The following is an 18,423-nucleotide window of genomic DNA, read 5'->3' on the forward strand; positions in this document are numbered from 1 at the left end:
CCTGTGCATAGGAAGTCAGTTTCGAATTTTTCACCATCCAAGGGTAGATACTGGGGCACTTAGTGTCCAAGGGGCAGTTCGTGAAAATGTAGGATCATGTCAGTCTCAGCAACCCAATGAAGCCTTGCAGCACCAAAGATAATGCATGCTGCAGGACTTGGGATGCAGGAGGGGCGAACCGTCTGTATTGCGCGTAGTACAGCTCTGCCGGCGGGGAACTGCTGAATGTTTGAAACTATTGAGGGTCAGGCATGTCCAGAGAACACCAGTAATTGTAGTCTGGCGAGTCCACACAAGGGCTTGCACCTGCAACCTGTTAATAGTTCACAGCTGCATCAATGGTGGAGTTGACCCCAAGGAGGGGAAACCAGAAAGAAAGACGCCGGGCCAGGAGAGACGGGCCTGGGGGGGTGAGTTCCTGCAAAGGAGAGCTGCTGAGGAGGGTCCTGCCTGGAGGCCAGGACGCCAGCTTTTGACTGAAGGAAGCTGTGACAGCAAGGCCTGAGCGTGCCATGAAAGGATTAAGGGTGATTGAGTCCCCTTTGCATGGCGCCCCCACTGGAGCTGTTGGGCACAAAGGACTGAAGTTCTGCAGGCCACTGGTAGCATCCGCGAGTGAGAGGCGGAGCTACTGGCAACCCACAGCGGGAATCGTAGCAGGCCTGCGCCGCTCGCAGAAATGCAGAGAAATGTATGCAGAGCCGAGAAAAGAGAGAGAGAGAGACCGAGAGACCGCCCGGTGGAGCTGCCGAGGACCAGTGAGTGAATCAGAGTGAACACTCCTACCTGGGCACACCTGGGGCTACTGCAAGGCATATGGTGATATCGGTTGAATGGAAACGAACGTGCAAGTAACAGTGAACCCAAAGAAAGGGATGTTTTTTTAATACTATGAACAAACGCTAAATTGTAAACTGAAGGACATTAAAAGAGAAACATGTATTATTGAATACCGATTTAAAGGAACGCTTTACAAGGCATTATTGAATACGAACTGAAAGAAATCTTTAAGAAGTCCATTAATGAAATGAGAACAGGTGTGAAACACACGTAATGAACATTTAAAGGCAAAGTTATGAATAAAGTGAAAAGCAATTGATGAACACTTATTTGTGAAAGCAAGGGGTGGAAGAGGGTGAGCACCACAGAATAAGTTGTGTGGAAGAACACATTGTGGCAAAGCCAAAAGACTGGTAAGGAGAATTCAGGGTGAATGCAAACTAAAGCTCAGTTGTGGTGAAAGAGAAACCTGTGTGGGCAAGAAACCTAGGGTTTTCGGTTGCGTGACCTGTAATGGGTGGACTGTGTGGTCCCACCACTGCGCCTAGACTGAGGATACCCTGTCTGGAAAAGTCAAGGAAAGTCTAGATAAATATTCTTCACTTGTGACTAAGATTGCTGAAGTGAATGGGAAAGATGGCAATCTGTATCAACTAAACCTGAAGGATTACATGGCGACCTGGAACTGGTTGTGAGAATCAAGGGACTTGAACGGATTGTATATTGGCAAGCTGGAATAGCTGACTTCGTGGGGAAGAAATGAAGAAGCACATTTTTTTTTTTATTTAGGGGAGGGGGGTGCGTTGTATAAATACAAGCATGCAAGGCTGTGCATGCTTATGTGTGTGTGAGGTAAGCTCATTCTAGATTGTTCTGTGTTGATATTCTCTCTTTGGAATTTAGAGTGTTTACCATGTTATTGCTTAAGGTTTATCAGTTGAGCCTGGGTCATTAAATGTGTTGGGGGTCTTTAATGTATGCTTATGCTTTTACCCAATAAAGTCATACAGTAAACATATTCGGCTTGTTTACTTTGCAACAATGGCGACGAGGATGGGATGGAGTTCCTGAGAAGCAAGATGAACCCCTGCTTGCGTCCCATTCACAACGGCAAGACCCCCAGCACAGGCAGGCTGGAGGAGACGTCTCGCTGCCATAAGTGTGTGCCAGAAGAAGAAGCCAGCATCTAACTGCGGAGGTGTCGATGAGGATATGCGTGTCGCTGTCCAGCTCATCTAAAGCAAAGGAGCGGAGGCGGCGCCACTGTGCGGGTAGCAACAGAGCTGCAACGCCGCATCGTCCTGTGTCGGGTAAGCCTGTGAGTGCCCCGATCCACAGCCAGAGGACAAATCCTCCCGGGAAACGGAGTCTCCCAATTTTGGTTTCGCTTATGCACGTGAAGCGCAGCGTGTACCACGTCACCGTTGCACGCGCGCCTGACCCAGGCGGCTGCTGTCATTCAGCTGAGCCTCGGTGATAGGAGCGCAGGCAATCTGTGATGCGGTACGTGCACGACGTGTGACCTTATCACGTGTCACGGCGTAATGAGGAAGTGAATGCCGCGGGAGTCGGGGATGTCGTTTAGCCTGCCCGCGCAACGGTTTTCATCTCTTTACTGTTTGTGATTACGAAAAGTGAGCGAAAAGTGAGTGAAGGCATTGACCCGCCCTGGGCCCAACTGGGAAGGCGGTTGGAAGAACCTTCTGCAGATTACTGCAGGTGAGCTTGTCAGAGGCCCAGAAGGAGTGTCCGAGCCTTTGTGTGTTTTGGGCAAGGAGTTACATATTGGTGCGGAGCAGGGTAGCGTCCATGGGATAATTCTTTTGTCAGGATCTCAACTGAGGACTCATTGCAGTGGTGACTGGAATCAAGGGAAAAGAGACTCCTTACTGTACCGTTCAACTTTCTTTTTCTGGAGTGTTGTTGGATTTACCCCGTTTGAAAGCATTGTTATTTTTTTTTAGGGTGTGGTTTTAGTTATGGCTCTGTCTGGTATCCCTGGCCCACAGGTATTCATGCCTGCTCCGGGTCCGCCCAGAATCAAGTGGGCCCCCTGGATAAAGGGTTTCTTACACTATGTTAAAGCCACTTGTGGGAATGGGATGGCAGTGGACCGCAAAGTGGCAATGTGAATGCACTTAATTGGCTATTAAGGTCAAAGGATATATGACACTCTTCCTGATTTACCTGAACTAGATTCGGAAGGGCGATCCAATGATTTTGATGAAGCTCTGGCCAAGTTAGATAGACATTTTGAATCCAAGACAAGTACAGTACTGGAACGGTATCATTTTGGTATGCGGTTTCAGCATGATGGAGAATCTGTCGAAGATTAAATTACAGCTCTGAGACATTTGTCTCTAAATTGTAAATTTGGGGATGGTTTAGATGAACATATAAGGGACCAATTTATGCTGCATTGTTCGAATGATAAAATTTGCGGAGAGATTTGGTTAAAAGATGATCCCAATCTAGAAGAGGTTATAAGTATTGCCAAAAAGATTGAGCATACCTTACAGTGCGTAGCCAAATTGTCAGTGAAAGAGAATAAGTCACCCCAAATCAATGAAGTTCTAAGGGTAGGTGATAAAAGAGGCCCCATTACAAAAGAAAAGAAGAAACAGAAAGCCAGACCTAGTAAACGCTTTGAAAGTAATCAAAACAAAACAGAGGGTGGTGAACAAGGAAGTAAACGTTTCCAGAAAGACAATTTGCAAGTTAATACAAAAAGAGATGACAGGTTGTCTTATTGATGTGGCAGTGCACGTCACTTATCCAACTCCCATTTGTCCTGGTAGGTGTGCGGACTGCAGTATTTGTAAGAAATGGGGTCATTTCGAAAATTGTTGTAAAAATTATCGCATTGGTGGTAGTAAAGGGACACTTCTGATTGAAGAATATGAAGGTGCCTCATCCGAGGAAGGGGATATGTCAGAAAACGAAATTGTCACTGGGAACATGGTACGATGCACTGGGTATGATGAATGTGAACACCCCTCTGCTTGGATAGAAGTGAATGGGCACTTAGTAAAAATGCTAGCAGACTCTTGTTCAAAAATCACCCTGATGTCCAGAATTCGAAAATGTGATTAGTGGATCTGTGAAAAACTTTCCCTCAGACAAAATTCCTGGTGGGTATATGGAGACAAGATAGACATTTTGGGTTGTTGTAATGCAGAGTTCAAGTTTAAAGGCAGAGTGACATGTGGCAAAATATACATTACTAATAAGGGAGAAACTTTACTTGGATGGAGAGAGCAGAGGGGGTTGTGTATCAAATTAGACCCTAATAGTAAGGAACAAGTACTCAATGTATCCAATGTACTGGGGTCTAATAGTAATACTGCTAAAAATCATGCGATGATAGCAAAGTTTCCAGATGTTTTTAGTAGAAGTGTGGGATGTCTCAAAGGGATGGTGCATACAATTGTTGTTAAAGAAGGAAGTAGACCAGTTGCAGCGAAACTTAGGCCATTACCCCTATCAATGCGTAAGGCTGTGCGTGAGGAACTTGTGAAATTAGAAAAGGAAGGCATCATTGAGCCTGCCAAGGCAGTGGAGTGGATATCTCCAGTGGTAGTAGTGAAAAAGAGTACTGGAGATTTGAGAGTATGTATTGATTTGAGGGAGCTGAATAGATGTGTTGTAGCTGACCGCCACCCACTTCCCAATATGGGGGAACTGTTAAGTAGAATTGGGAATGCAAAATTCTTTGCTAAACTCAATATGGCAAGTGCTTACCATCAGATCAGTTTGGATGCTGAGTCTCGAAAATTGACTGCTTTCATTACATATGAAGGGATATATCAATTTCGGCGCATGCCATTTGGATTGATATCTGCATCAATTTGGATTGATATCTGCATCGTCCGTGTTTCAAAAAGTCATGGACAAACTGCTAGGAGACATTTGTGGTGTATGGTGTTTCCAGGACGATGTTCTCATTTGTGGGAAGGATGAGTTAGAATTGTCAAAAAGGCTTGATGTAGTTCTGGGAATATTTAAGGCAAGAGGGATAACACTGAGAGCAGAAAAATGTGTCTTCATGACTCAGGTTGTTGAGTATCTCGGTCATGAGATATCTGAGCAAGGTCTCACACCAAAAAGGAATTTAGTGGAGTCCATTATGAAGACACAAACACCAACGACTAAAGCTGAATTAAAGTCATTTCTCGGTACCATTGAGTTCTACCACCGGTTTGTGGAGAACTATGCGGATTGTGTAACCAATTTGAGGGCGTTGTTAAAAAAAGGTGTTGATTTTGAGTGGAGCAAAAAGTGTGAGAGGGAATTTGAAGCAATTAAACAAAAGATTGATATGGCGAGACCTCTGGCGATGTTTGACACAAGAAAGAAAACCATTCTGTCTGTTGATGCCAGCGATACGGGCATAGGTGTTGTGTTGTTACAGCCTGAAAGTGATGGCACGGAAGTGGTTGTGATACACGCTTCTCGAATGTTGAGAGGCGCGGAGCTTAACTATTCGGTTCTGGAAAAGGAAGCCTTGGCATGTCATTGGGGTGTAGAAAAATTGAAGAATTTTGTATGGGGGCAGGATTTTACATTAAGGTCAGATCATAAGCCTCTCAAGTCTATATTTGAAAGTAAAGGTCTTGACAAAGTCTTGAGGAGGGTTGCCTGTTGGGTAACAAGACTACAATGCCATAAGTTTAACATTGAGGTGGTTGCAGGGAAAGAGAATGTACGAGCTGATCATGCTTCTAGAGTAAAGTTGGAAGACTGTGAAAATGGGGAAAGTGACAAAGTGTGTGGTGAGTGTGATATGGTTTTTGCCACTGTAGAAGGCGTTATACAAAGGCAAGAATGGATTTGTGTGTTGGAATCCAATGAGATGTGGAAACGTGTGATCTCTTTTGTAAAAGGTGAATGGTCTGAGAAGAGATTACTATCTGGCGAAGAAAGTTCACTATGGGAAGTGAGGAGCAAATTGTCTGTGAAGGACGGGTTGTTACATCGGTGGGACAAATTGGTTGTTCCGGGATGTCTAAGGGAAAGACTGATAAGATCTGCCCATCAAGGGCATATAGGAGTGAGCATAACAAAAGAAGTAATAAAAGCAGATTATTGGTGGCCAGGGAATGATCGGGAAATTGAGAAAGTGATTGGTGCTTGTGCTGATTGTGTTAAGTCAGGAAATAATTTGGTGGCAGTGTCCCAACCGATGGAGAAGACGAAAGTCCCCGAGTAAGGCAAGATTTGGCAATGGATGTTTTGGGACCGGTTGACCTGGGTGTTGGTCGAGGAAGGTTTATTATTGCTCTAGTTGACACTTTCTCGAGGTGGACAGAGTTCAAGATCATGAGAGAAGTGACATGTCAGTGCATTATAGAATTCCTGGAGGGGGTATTTGAGAGAGAAGGTTTACCCAAGAGTATTCTCACTGATAATGGACCGCAATTTATGGGGAATTTGTTCCAAGAGTATCTGGATAGGTGCGGGATTGGTCATAAGAGGACTCCTTTGTACTATCCCCAGGGAAATGGTATGGTTGAAAGAGTCAATCGATGTATCATGGAGGCTATCCGTGGAGCGTCTGTATGTGGTTTGGATAAGAGAGTGGCTGTGAGAGAAAGATTATATGCGTTGAAGATGGCTCCTTGTCTCGAAACAGGTGTGAGTCCCTTTGAACTTATGAGGGGCCGCAAAGCGAATACATTGGTGTCGCCAGCCTGGTTAGGTAGAGCAAGACAGACAGATATAGTTGTAGATGCTGTGAGAAGAAGAATGGATGCTCGCAAGGACAAATGGGTAAGAAAAATGAATGAAAAGCATCCGAAGAAAAGAACAGTGGTGGAAGATGGAGAATGGGTTCGAATAAGAAGAGCTGTGATTTCAAAGAAAGGCGAGCCTCTGTATTCTGAACCTGTTAGGGTTGTGCGAGTTTTCAAAAATGCTGTGAGGTTAGAGAATGGGCAATTCTGGAATATGTCTAGAGTTGCGAAGGTAAAGAAATAGATTAACCTCTTTGTCTGAAGTATTGTATATCATAAAATTTGTGTGTATTTTTCTTTTTCTTTCTTGCTTGTATTTTTTTTCTCTCTGTTTAGGTTAAAAGAAATGAAGAAGCTAATTCTTTTGTTTATTTAGGGGAGGGGGTGTGTTGTATAAATACAAGCATGCAAGGCTGCGCATGCTTATGTGTGTGTGAGGTAAGCTCATTCTAGATTGTTCTGTGTTGATATTCTCTCTGTGGAATTTAGAGTGTTTACCATGTTATTGCTTAAGGTTTGTCAGTTGAGCCTGGGTCATTAGATGTGTTGGGGGGTCTTTAATGTATGCTTATGCTTTTACCCAATAAAGTCATACAGTAAACATATCTGGCTTGTTTACTTTGCAACAGAAGAGAACCCTAAGACTTTTAGAATTGTGTTGTATCCTTGGGGAAAGGAACCCTGAGGCCTTTTTGGAACTGGAATGAACTTGGGGATGGAGTGCTGAAAAGTAAGCCTAGAGCTGGACGAAGCTCAGAACTTTATTTGAACACTGTTTTCTTTAGGTTACTAACATCCCTACACATAGATCAGCTTTAGCTGTGAGGGCAAGTGTAGGTTTTGGACACAGCCAGATCTTTAAGTTGACTATACAGACTCACACTGTCCTTAGTTTTCTTTAGTTAGGGAAATTCCAACTTAGCATAGGGCATGTTAGGCCTTACACGATCCTGCCATTTTAAGTTAAACATATTTTGTTTGAATTTTGAATCTGTTGTCTGTGTCTTGTTTCATGATGCCATGAGTGTCTTGAGCGGCGTGTGTGAAGGGGTCTGGGAAGCTAGTAGTGACATGAGGGAATTGGGAAGGATGGGTGGATGAGGATTGGTAGGAGGGGGGGTTTGTCATGTGCAATACATATAAATCAAGGTTATCTTGTTTTCACGTATTGCATTTTATGTATTTAGAGTTCAAGAGCAGAAACAAGACACTAAACTAAAAACTGAGTAAAATGGAGCAAAGCTAGGAGCAAAGCTAGGAAACAAGAGAGATAAGAGAAAGGAAGTGAGTATGGAGGGAGGAGGAACACTAGTCTTCCTTTGGTCATCCGGCTGCTTCCAGGCCAATTATCTGTTTGTGTAAGAGAAAGGAAGTGAGGATGGAGGGAGAAGGGACACTGGTCTTCCTGTGATGATCCGGCTGCTTCCGGGCCAATTATCTTTCTGTGTAAGAGAAAGGAAGTGAGGATGGAGGGAGAAGGGACACTGGTCTTCCTGTGATTACCCGGCTGCTTCTGGGTCATTTATCTTTTTGTGAAGACCGTAAAACCCAATGTGTTCTCGGCTGTACTAACATTACTCTGAATAACTCATCTTTTCCTACTTTTCTTTTCCTTTTCCTTGTTTTCCTGTTCTTTTTGTCAGCCAAGGCTCCTGTAACATGTTTTGTTCTGAGTTTTGTTTTTACTTATTTTTTATTTAGTTCACACCAACCTGTCTTCCCAACCCACCTCTTTGGTAAGGTGTGCGTTTTATTAAATGTTTACAAATAAAATAAGTATAGAGAAAAGGAAACTGGAGGAATAAGAAGAATCAAGGGGGGGTGAAAGGGATGAAAAGACGAAATGAGGGAGGGAGAGAAAGCAATAGATGGAGGAAGGAAACCATTTAATAAGGAGAGGTAATGAGAGACGAGAGGCAGAGGACAGCACACAACCAGGTAGAGAGTGAGGGAGGTGGGGGTCTCTAGGGAGTGACAGGAGGAAGAAAACAATTTAATAAGGAGAAGTAGGGAAAGACGCAGAGGGAGAGAAACAGCACACAACCAGGGAGAGAGTGAGGGAGGTGGGGGTCTCTAGGGAGTGACACGAGGAAGAAAATGATTTAATAAGGAAAAGTAGGGAAAGACGCAGAGGGAGAGAAACGGGACACAACCAGGGAGAGAGTGAGGGAGGTGGGAGTCTCTAGGGAGTGACCTGAGGAAGAAAACGATTTAATAAGGAGAAGTAGGGAGAGACGCAGAGGGAGAAAAACGGCACACAAGCAGGGAGAGAGTGAGGGAGGTGGGGGTCTCTAGGGAGTGACATGAGGAAGAAAACGATTTAATAAGGAGAGGTAGGAAAGACGCAGAGGGAGAGAAACAGCACACAACCAGGGAGAGAGTGAGGGAGGTGGGGGTCTCTAGGGAGTGACATGAGGAAGAAAACAATTTAATAAGGAGAAGTAGCGAAAGAGGCAGAGGGAGAGAAACGGCACTCCACCAGGGAGAGAGTGAGGGAGGTGCGGGTCTCTAGGGAGTGACATGAGGAAGAAAACGATTTAATAAGGAGAAGTAGGGAAAGACGCAGAGGGAGAGAAACGGCACACAACCAGGGAGAGAGTGAGTGAGGGTCTCTAGGGAGTGACCTGAGGAAGAAAACAATTTAATATGGAGAAGTAGGGAAAGACGCAGAGGGAGAGAAATGGCACACAACCAGGGACAGAGTGAGGGAGGTGGGGGTCTCTAGGGAGTGACATTAGGAAGAAAACAATTTAATAAGGAGAAGTAGGGAAAGACGCAGAGGGAGAGAAACAGCACACAGCCAGGGAGAGAGTGAGTGAGGTTGTGGTACTCTAGAGAGACATGACATGACTCATTTTAGAGTATAGCCTCACAGGCTGAAAAATCAACTGCTAAACATTTTTGGAGAGAGTTATGGGCTGGAAAGGAATAGTTTCTTACCTGTAACTCCATTTCTCCAGCATTGGTATCTTTCATGGATTGACATGCTTAGAATATTCCCCATCGTCAGGCTGGGAATCCTCAGTAAGTTATATAGACATTTTCCATAGGAAACTTTCGACACTTTTGTGTCCTATCTGCGTCGTTTTGTGCCGCGTACGGCAGCGCCACTAGGACGTAGAGGTATAAATAGCCCCGCCTGCACGGCTCCCTCAGATTTTGACCCCCAAAGTAGTATTGGGGGGATCTCTGGTTTGCATGCGTAGGGGAGGCTGGCGGGCGCATGTGAATCCATGAAAGATACCAATGCTGGAGAAATGGAGTTACAGGTAAGAAACTATTCCCTTCTCCAGCATTGGATCTTTCATGGATTCACATGCTTAGAATAGATTATATAGCAGTACCCCCAACGTTGGAGGTGTGTATGCAAACCAAAATCCCAATAACCACACTAAATAATTATCATGGAAAACATCACCATAGAACATGTGAACAGTGATAAAACCACACTTAAAAGTACAGTAACCGAAGACTGCGACCCCTTCACTGGGGCTTACCTTATTGAAACAGATGACGTAGGACTGCACGACCCATCTGTGTATCCTCAGCATGTTGTTGTTCGAGGCAATAATGCCGGGTAAATGTATGTGGTACCGCCCAGGAAGCCGCCTGACAGATGTCTCCCAGCGGAATTCCGGACCACAATGCCGTCGACGAAGAAGTGGATCTCGTCGAATGGGCTCTCGGACGCTTCTCCAGCGGTTTTCCGGTTTTTGAGTGACTAAAGGAAATGGTAGACGACACTCATCGGGCTAGTCCTTGCTTTGATATCGGTTTTCCTTTAGCCGAAGGGCCATAAGCCACAAATAGCTGTCTCGTGTCTCTGAAGCTTTGAGTGCGATGGAGGTAAAATTTTAAAGCCCTTTTCACGTCCAATGTATGGAGAGTCTTCTCAGCAATCGATGAAGGTGTTGGAAAAAACGTCGGCAGCACTATAGAAGAGTGCTTATGGAACATGGGAGGTACTTTAGGAATGAAATGAGGATTAGTAGCCAACACAACCTTATTACTGAAAAATCTCAAGTACGGTGGGTCGATCACTAAGGCTTGTATTTCTGACAGTCGTCGAGCCGAAGTAATAGCCACCAGAAAAGCCAATTTCCACGACAAAAATTTCAATGATGACGATGACATCGGTTCAAAAGGGGGCTTCATCAGAGCTGCCAGAACCAGGTTCAGACTCCACGTTGGAGGAAACTTCTTCGTGGGAGGAAAGGTTCAGAACAATCCTTTAAGGAAATGTTTAATCAGCCGGTGACTAAATAACGGAGTTGAATGTCTCCTCCGAGTAAATCTCGAAATGGCAGCTAGATGCACCTTAATGGATGAAAAAGACAAGCCTTGCTGAGCTAGGAGTAGCAAGTATGGAAGAAGCTGTTCCGGCGTGATATTCAGCGGGACTATACATGGTTGACCTGCGCACCATATGCAGAATCTCTTCCATTTGTACGAATATGAAGCATTCGTGGACGGCGCCCTCGCCGCTTGCAAAATACAACGACAGTCTGCCCGAATCTCTAACGTACCAAACTCAGAGAAATCAGGAGCCAGGCTGTCAGACTGAGGCTGTCCGGGTCGTGATGCCACACCACCTCTTTCTCTTGGAGACAGAAGGTTCGGAATTTTCTGGAACCTCAATGGTTCTGTCGCTGAAAGATGGAGTAGATCGGAGAACCACACTTGTCTGGCCCAATACGGGGCCTCTAGGATCACCCGACACGGATATCTGTGGATCCATTGCAGCGTCCGACGTATGAGCGGAAACGGGGGAAATGCATACAGAAACTTGTCCGTCCACGGGAAAGAGAACGCTTCCCCTAGTGAACCATGCTGTGGCCACCTGCTCGCGTATTGTGGACATTTCCTGTTGTCTCTCGTCGCAAAGAGATCGAGGGTCGGACGACGCCATTTCTTGAAGACACGGTGCAGTTGTTGGTCGTTTAGTTCCCATTCATGTAGCCGATTCATCTCCCTGCTGAGAGAGTCTGCTTGCACGTTTTTGACTCCTGGCAAGTGGAACGCCAAAAGATATATCTTGTGTTGAAGTGCCCAATGCCAGATCTCCTGGGCTTCGGTCGACTGAGTTCTGGAGCGAGTTCCTCCCTGTTTCCTTAGATAAAACATTGTTGTTGTGTTGTCTGTCATAATGCCTTTATCTGTGGGAGAAAAGATTTCAATGCCCAGCGCACCGCCCTTAACTCCAGCACATTGATATGGAGGCCGGACTCCTCCGATGACCAACGACCCTGAACCTGTAGGGAATCCAAATGAGCTCCCCATCCAGTTAAAGAAGCATCCGTCGCCACTGTCATCTGGGCCACTGGTTCCAGTAAAGGCATTCCCTTTGTCAGATTCTTGGAAACTCTCCACCATTGAAGGGCCTGTAGGAGTTTGCTGTTGATGGTCAATTTGTCCGACCAACACCCTTGACTCTGTGCCCAACGATCCGCCAAGAACTCCTGAATCGGTCTCATGAAGAGACGACAATTGTTGATTAAGGGTATGCAGGACGACATGGTCCCCAGTAGCGACATGTAGTTTCACACTGACAACTTGGTGTTGACCTTCCAATCCAATGCTTTCCGCTGCAGGTTCAAAATCCTTTCGACGGATGGCTTCACCAGTCCCAACTGCGTGTGAAACTCCGCTCCCAGAAAGACCAAGGTCCTTGATGGCGATAAGGAGGACTTTTCGAAGTTTATTGCGAAGCCCAAACGCTGTAGGAGGTTCATGGTGGCTTTCAGACTTTCCCCTTACCGGAGACAAACCCCTCACTAGCCAAGGATACACATGATGACCTTCTTTCCTTAACCAGGCTGCCACTGGAGCCAGACATTTCGTGAACGTCCTGGGAGACGATTTCAGTTCAAATGGAAAGGCCTTGAACGGATAGTGGGTTCGTCCGACGACGAACCGTAGAAATCTTTTGTGTCGTCGACGCATCGGGATATGGAAGTATGCGTCCTGAAGGTCTAGCGACGACAAATAATCTCCCGGCTGTATCGAACGGATCACCTCTTGGAGCGTCAGCATTTTGAATTTTAGATTCTTGAGCCATTTGTTGAGCGCTCGTAGATCTAGAATGGGACGCCATTTTCCATTGGGTTTTTTGACGACAAAGTAACGGGAGTACACTCCCTGTCCTCTTTCCGCCACCGGGACCAGTTCTATAGCCCCTTTCTGCAACATAAGTGCCACCTCCTGCATTAGTATTTGAAGGTGGGGCTGCGTCGAGAACACCGGTGGAATGTGTGGTGGCTTGCCTTTGAACTGTAGAGAATGGCCCAGATGTATAGTGTCCAAAACCCATTGGTCTGTTGTTATGTGCGCCCACTCGTCGAGATGACGAGACACTCTGCCCCCCCAGGACATCCAGTAAGTTGTCATTGCTGGCTTTTGGCCTGTTTATCCTTCGTCGACGAGGAGTAGGCCCCTCGTCGTCTTGAGGTTTGGTAATCTCTGCCTTTACGAGAAGCTTGGGCTGCACGTCTGTAGCCTTGAGAAGCGTAGGAGGGTCTGCTGAAACCTCGGTCTCTGGACGATCCAAACCTGGAGTTACCTGATGCTCCTCTGAAAGGGCAAAAGGAATGAACATTCTTACCACTCTGGAGGGCTCCAAGGGAACGAGCAGTGTCAGAATCTTCTTTCATGCCCTTTAAGGCTTCATCAACTTTCTCCCCAAAAAGGTGTTCCCCTTCGCACGGCATGTCCATTACTTTATATTGCACCTCCGTAATACTACACCATTGTTGATTTGCTTGAAGCCTGATTCTGCCAGGTTGACAGCAATGTTAATGGAATGATTGGAAGCCTCTTCTCCCTCACGTATGAGTAACATGGCAGATTTTCTGTGTTCTTCCGGCAAATGGTCCAAGATAGGGGCCAGCCGATGCCACATTTCCCTATCATATCTGGCCATAATAGCCAAGGAGTTGGCTGCTTTTACTGTAGTCGCTCCAACTGATAGCACTTTCTTCCCAAAAGCATCTTGTCTCCTAGCCTCGTTGTCTGGAGGGGTTTTCTGGCTGCTGCAGCTGACACCACTGATTCTGGTGAAGGTTGAGACGTCAAGCACTTGGGAGTCGATTCCGGAGCTTTAAATTTCTTTTCTAATCGACCTTTCATCGCCGGTTCCGAAAAAGGGTGACGCATGGTTTTTAATCCCTCCTGCCAGACATGGTCTAAAATGGGGATAGCAAATATCGACTTTCTTCTTTTGCCCATATGATCGAAGAGAAAACAATCTTTTTTCTCTTCTTCTGGGACCATGCCAAACTCTGCACATGCCTTACTCATCATGGCGTGGAAAGCCCCCACGTCATCAGGTGGTGACGGCTGCACCGGACTCTTTGGAGCTTCCACCTCCACGTCGGAGTCCCATGTCGGGTCCCTTGAGGGGGTCAACGAGATGTCCGAACCCGACCCTTCATGATCCGACTCTGATAGTTCTCCTTCCTGTGGACGAGAACGATCCTTCTCAACCGGGTAAGCGGCTCTGGATGGAGGGCGAGGAGCCGGACCTGGCTCGTCGACGACTGGCGAAGCCTGTAACACAGTAGGGACACTGGGTTGACGCAACTGTGTGTCCAATCGCTGCAACAGCTTCTGCAATGTGCTCAACACCTCCAGGGACAGAACTGTCTGAGGATTCAGTAAGGAAGAGGTAACCGGAACGGCACTTCCACCCGAAGCAATGGGTTGCAGTCCCAGGTCGGTTGGGTGCGCGACCGGACTACGGTCATCCTCTGCTTGTAGCAAGGTCTCCGGCGGGATGGGATCAAAAACCTCCGGTTGCCATGCCATCGACGGGACCACCGTCGACGATGACATCTGCACCATGGGCGCTGTTTGACTGGACAAAATAGTCGTGGGAAGAGTTGTCGCTGACGACAAAGCCGGCGTCGACGACCGGACCGTCGTCGATGAAGCCTGCGGAGCAGGGCCTTGAGGCGTTCCCGCCTTTTTTGAACTTTTTGACGATAACTCTCGACTCGAGGTAGACTTATGACGGTCTCCTGAGGAGGATTTTGATGAGTCCTTTCCCTTCCTTATTTGATGAGGAGGACGAAGACGAAACCTTATGTGAAGAGGAGGACCTCGCAGGATGTTTCTCTGAGGGGTGCTTTTCCGATGAACGTGATTTCTTCGGCGGAGGCACCGCTGACATTGAGCGACTAGGGGGTGACTTCGATCTCGAGGCTGTAGATCCTACCTCCGATGCCGGGTACACACCCGCTCCGTCATTGAGCCAAGTAACCAAGTGCCTGTTGCGGTCTTTTAGGGTCTTTTGTGAGAAGCCCTGACAGATCTCGCACGTGTCCGCCGAATGATGAGGGTGAAGACAGTAAATACAGTCCATATGTCCGTCTCCCTCATACACCTTCTTAAGACCGCATGTAGCACACGGACGAAATAAAGCCTTTCCAGACATTCTTCGAAAGGAAACAGACGAAGAAAAACGCACAACCTAATAAAATAGTAGATACTCGAGTTAATCCCACTACTTTGGAAGACGGTTGAAATCTGAGGGAGCCGCGGAGGTGGGCTATGTATACCTCTACGTCCCAGTGGCGCTGCCGTACGTGGCCCAAAACGACATAGATAGGACACAAAAGTGTCGCAAGTTTCCTATGGAAAATGTCTATATAACTTACCGATTATTCCCAGCCTGACGACGGGGAATATTCTAAGCATGTGAATCCATGAAAGTTGCAATGCTGGAGAATACTGTTTCCCAGTCTTTGTTTTTTTCACCAACAGATACAACAGTTGTTTTACACCTAGAGGATGTTAGGGAGGGTGTCAAATGCAAGGTGAGCCTGTAATTGGAATTAGTTTCATGTCTAGAAGGTGGAACTCAAGGATTTCTCCTTTATGCGACAGGTAAAACAATAACTCATCCTGAAGATCCAGAAGAGCCGTTCATTATAAAGAGAGAGGAAAGCCTACACCTGATCCACACTCCAGACACCGAAGGAAGCGGAAGGAAGACAGACTGCCTCAGCTCAGGGGAATGTGAAGGTAAAGTGTCTGTGCTACTGAAATTCGAAATATATTACAAGCACTCCATCTTCCCCAAATTCCCAAAGTAAGATCACATCACCAGTAATTATAAAATAATACAAACCTCAGAATTACTAGAAGCGTTTATCATTTTAACTTACTGCCTTGTTTATTTTAACTTTCTTAAATGTTTTACAAGGCTTAGCTGTAGCCTCATGTTTCAGACAGCAATTCTTTCTGTTGGGGTGGTGACCCTTTTGGTGGGTTATCATGGAAAGGACTATGGTGGTTTTGTAGATTGTCTTTCGCGGTCACACTGGTACCCAGTGTAGACGTGACAACAGAATGTGCCACATCAGAGAACCAGTGCGGCACTGTGTGACAAGGTACAATATTGTAAAAACTCAAGACGACCCACAAGAAACGGATCAAGATCTCAAGAGCATCAAGCTTGGCAACTTTAAGCTGATGGATTTCTGTGCTATCTATTCAGTTAAGAATGTCTGAGACACTGTTAACTAAAGAGGGTAAAACCTGTAACATTTACTGCTAGAGTATTAAACTGCTGTTGGAGGATGATGGTGGCATAAATGTTTATTTTTCATTGGTTAAAACTCAGTCTTTACTTTCTAAAACACTGAACCTTTGCTAACGTGTCTGTTGTGTTTTATTTGAGGAAAGATGAAGACCCAGCTTCAATTGTCCTTGTTGCTTGCGACGAGGAAGAGGGAGGAAGGAGCTCAGGCCCAGAATCAGGTAAATTTGCAATGACCCTGAGAACATTTCTGAATGGGGTCATTGCTGGTCTCTCACACTTAAAGTTCTTGATTTGGTCAGTTACTGAGCATCTCCCACCATGTCTATTCCATATTTTGGGTTCAACATTTGATGGTCTCACTCCTCACCATGGTATGGGTGCTCCTGGTTTCCCATGTCCTGGCTTGTACAGCTGCTGCTGTTCTCTCTTCTCACTATGGTATGGGTGCTCCTGGCTTATCCTATGTCCTGGCTTGGACAGCTGCTGATGTTCTCCCTTCTCACTGTGGTATGGACGCTCCTGGTTTGTCCCATGTCCTGGCTTGGACAGCTGCTGATGCTCTCTCTTCACTCTCCGGAAAGGGGCGCTCCTTGTTTGTCCCATGTCCTGGCTTGGACAGCTGCTGATGTTCTCTTTTCTCTGTGGTATGGCCACTCCTGGTTTGTCCCATGTCCTGGCTTGGACAGCTGCTGATGTTCTCTCTTCTCACTATGGTATGTGTGCTCCTGCATTATCCCATGTCCTGGCTTGGTCAGCTACTGATGTTCTCTGTTCTCTCTCTGGAAAGGGGCACTCCTGGTTTGTCCCAAGTTCTGACTTAGACAGCTGCTGATGATCTCTCTCTGGAAAGGGGCGCTCCTTGTTTGTCCCAAGTTCTGGCTTGGGCAGCTGCTGATGTTCTCTCTTCTCACCATGGTATGGACGCTCCTGGTTTGTCTCATGTCCTGGTTGGACAGCTGCTGATGTTCTCTCTTTTCTCTGTGGTATGGGCACTCCTGGTTTGTCCCATGTCCTGGCTTGGACAGGCGCTGAGGTTCTCTCTTCTCACTATGGTATGGGTGCTCCTGGTTTGTCCTGTGTCCTGACTTGGACAGCTGCTGATGTTCTCTCTTCTCACTATGGTATGGGTGCTCCTGGTTTGTCCCATGTCCTGGCTTGGACAGCTGCTGATGCTCTCTCTTCACTCTCCGGAAAGGGGCGCTCCTTGTTTGTCCCATGTCCTGGCTTGGGCAGCTGCTGATGTTCTCTCTTCTCACTATGGTGGGGCACTCCTGGTTTGTCTCATCTCATGTCCTGGCTTGGACAGCTGCTGATGTTCTCTTTTCTCTGTGGTATGGCCACTCCTGGTTTGTCCCATGTCCTGGCTTGGACAGCTGCTGATGTTCTCTCTTCTCACTATGGTATGGGTGCTCCTGGCTTATCCCATGTCCTGGCTTGGACAGCTGCTGATCTCTCTTCTCACTATGGTGTGGGCGCTCCTGCTTTGTCCCATATCCTGGCTTGGGCAGATGCTGATGTTCTCTCTTCTCTCTACGTTATGGGCGCTCATGTCTTATCCCATGTCATGACTTGCACAACTGCTGATGTTCTTTCTTCTCACTATGATGTTGCCACTCCTGGTTTGTCCCATGTCCTGGCTTGGACAGCTGCTGATGCTCTCTCTTCTCACTATGGTCTGGGCACTCCTGGTTTGGTCCATATCCTGGCTTGGACAGCTGCTGATGTTCTCTCTTCTCACCATGGTATGGGCGCCCCTGGTTTGTCTCATATCCTGGCTTGGACAGTTGTTGATGTTCTCTCTTCTCTCTGTGGTATGGGTGCTCCTGGTTTGTCCAATGTCCTGGCTTGGTCAGATGCTGATGCGCTCTCTTCTCACTATGGTATGGGAGCTCCTGGCTTACCCCATGTCCTGGCTTGGACAGCTGCTGATGTTCTCTCTTCTCACCATTGTATGGGCACTCCAGGTTTGTTTCTTGCCTTCTTATAAGCATTTTGTGGTCTGTCGCTTTACTATGGTACAGGCGCCATAGTTTGCTTGCATGTCTTGAGTTGGACAGTTGATTGTCTCTGTTCTCCACCACGGTACGAGTGCTCCTGCTTGCTTGCATGTCTTGGGTTCAGCATTTTGTAGTCTCTATTCTCACCATTGTATGGGTGCTCATGGTTTGAGGCAGGTCTTGGTTTGGACAACTGGTGGTCTATCTCTTTACCATGGTACGTGCACTCCTGGTTTGTTGCATGTCTTTCGTTAGACAGTTTGTAGTCTTTCTTCTCACCATTGGATGGGCGCTCCAGGTTTGTTTCTTGCCTTTGGATGAACAATTGGTGGTCTGGTAGTATGGTACAGGCGCCCCTGCTTGCTTGCTTGCC

The 18,423-nt window shown here is 46.6% G+C and overlaps 1 protein-coding gene across 1 annotated transcript in view; it reads left to right on the plus strand.

Moving 5' to 3' along the window:
* The window catches only part of LOC138489490 (zinc finger protein ZFP2-like), a 208,953-nt gene that overhangs the window by 130,863 nt on the left and 59,667 nt on the right, over positions 1-18,423 (plus strand). The window contains exons 5-6 of the mRNA XM_069617231.1: positions 15,396-15,533; positions 16,197-16,271. Of these exons, the coding sequence (XP_069473332.1) occupies positions 15,396-15,533; positions 16,197-16,271 (213 nt within the window). The remainder of the gene's footprint in view (positions 1-15,395; positions 15,534-16,196; positions 16,272-18,423) is intronic.

This window comes from Ambystoma mexicanum, chromosome 9 (assembly GCF_040938575.1).
Source record: "Ambystoma mexicanum isolate Mex_15411 chromosome 9, UKY_AmexF1_1, whole genome shotgun sequence".
In the NCBI taxonomy this organism is placed as follows: Eukaryota; Metazoa; Chordata; class Amphibia; order Caudata; family Ambystomatidae; genus Ambystoma; species Ambystoma mexicanum.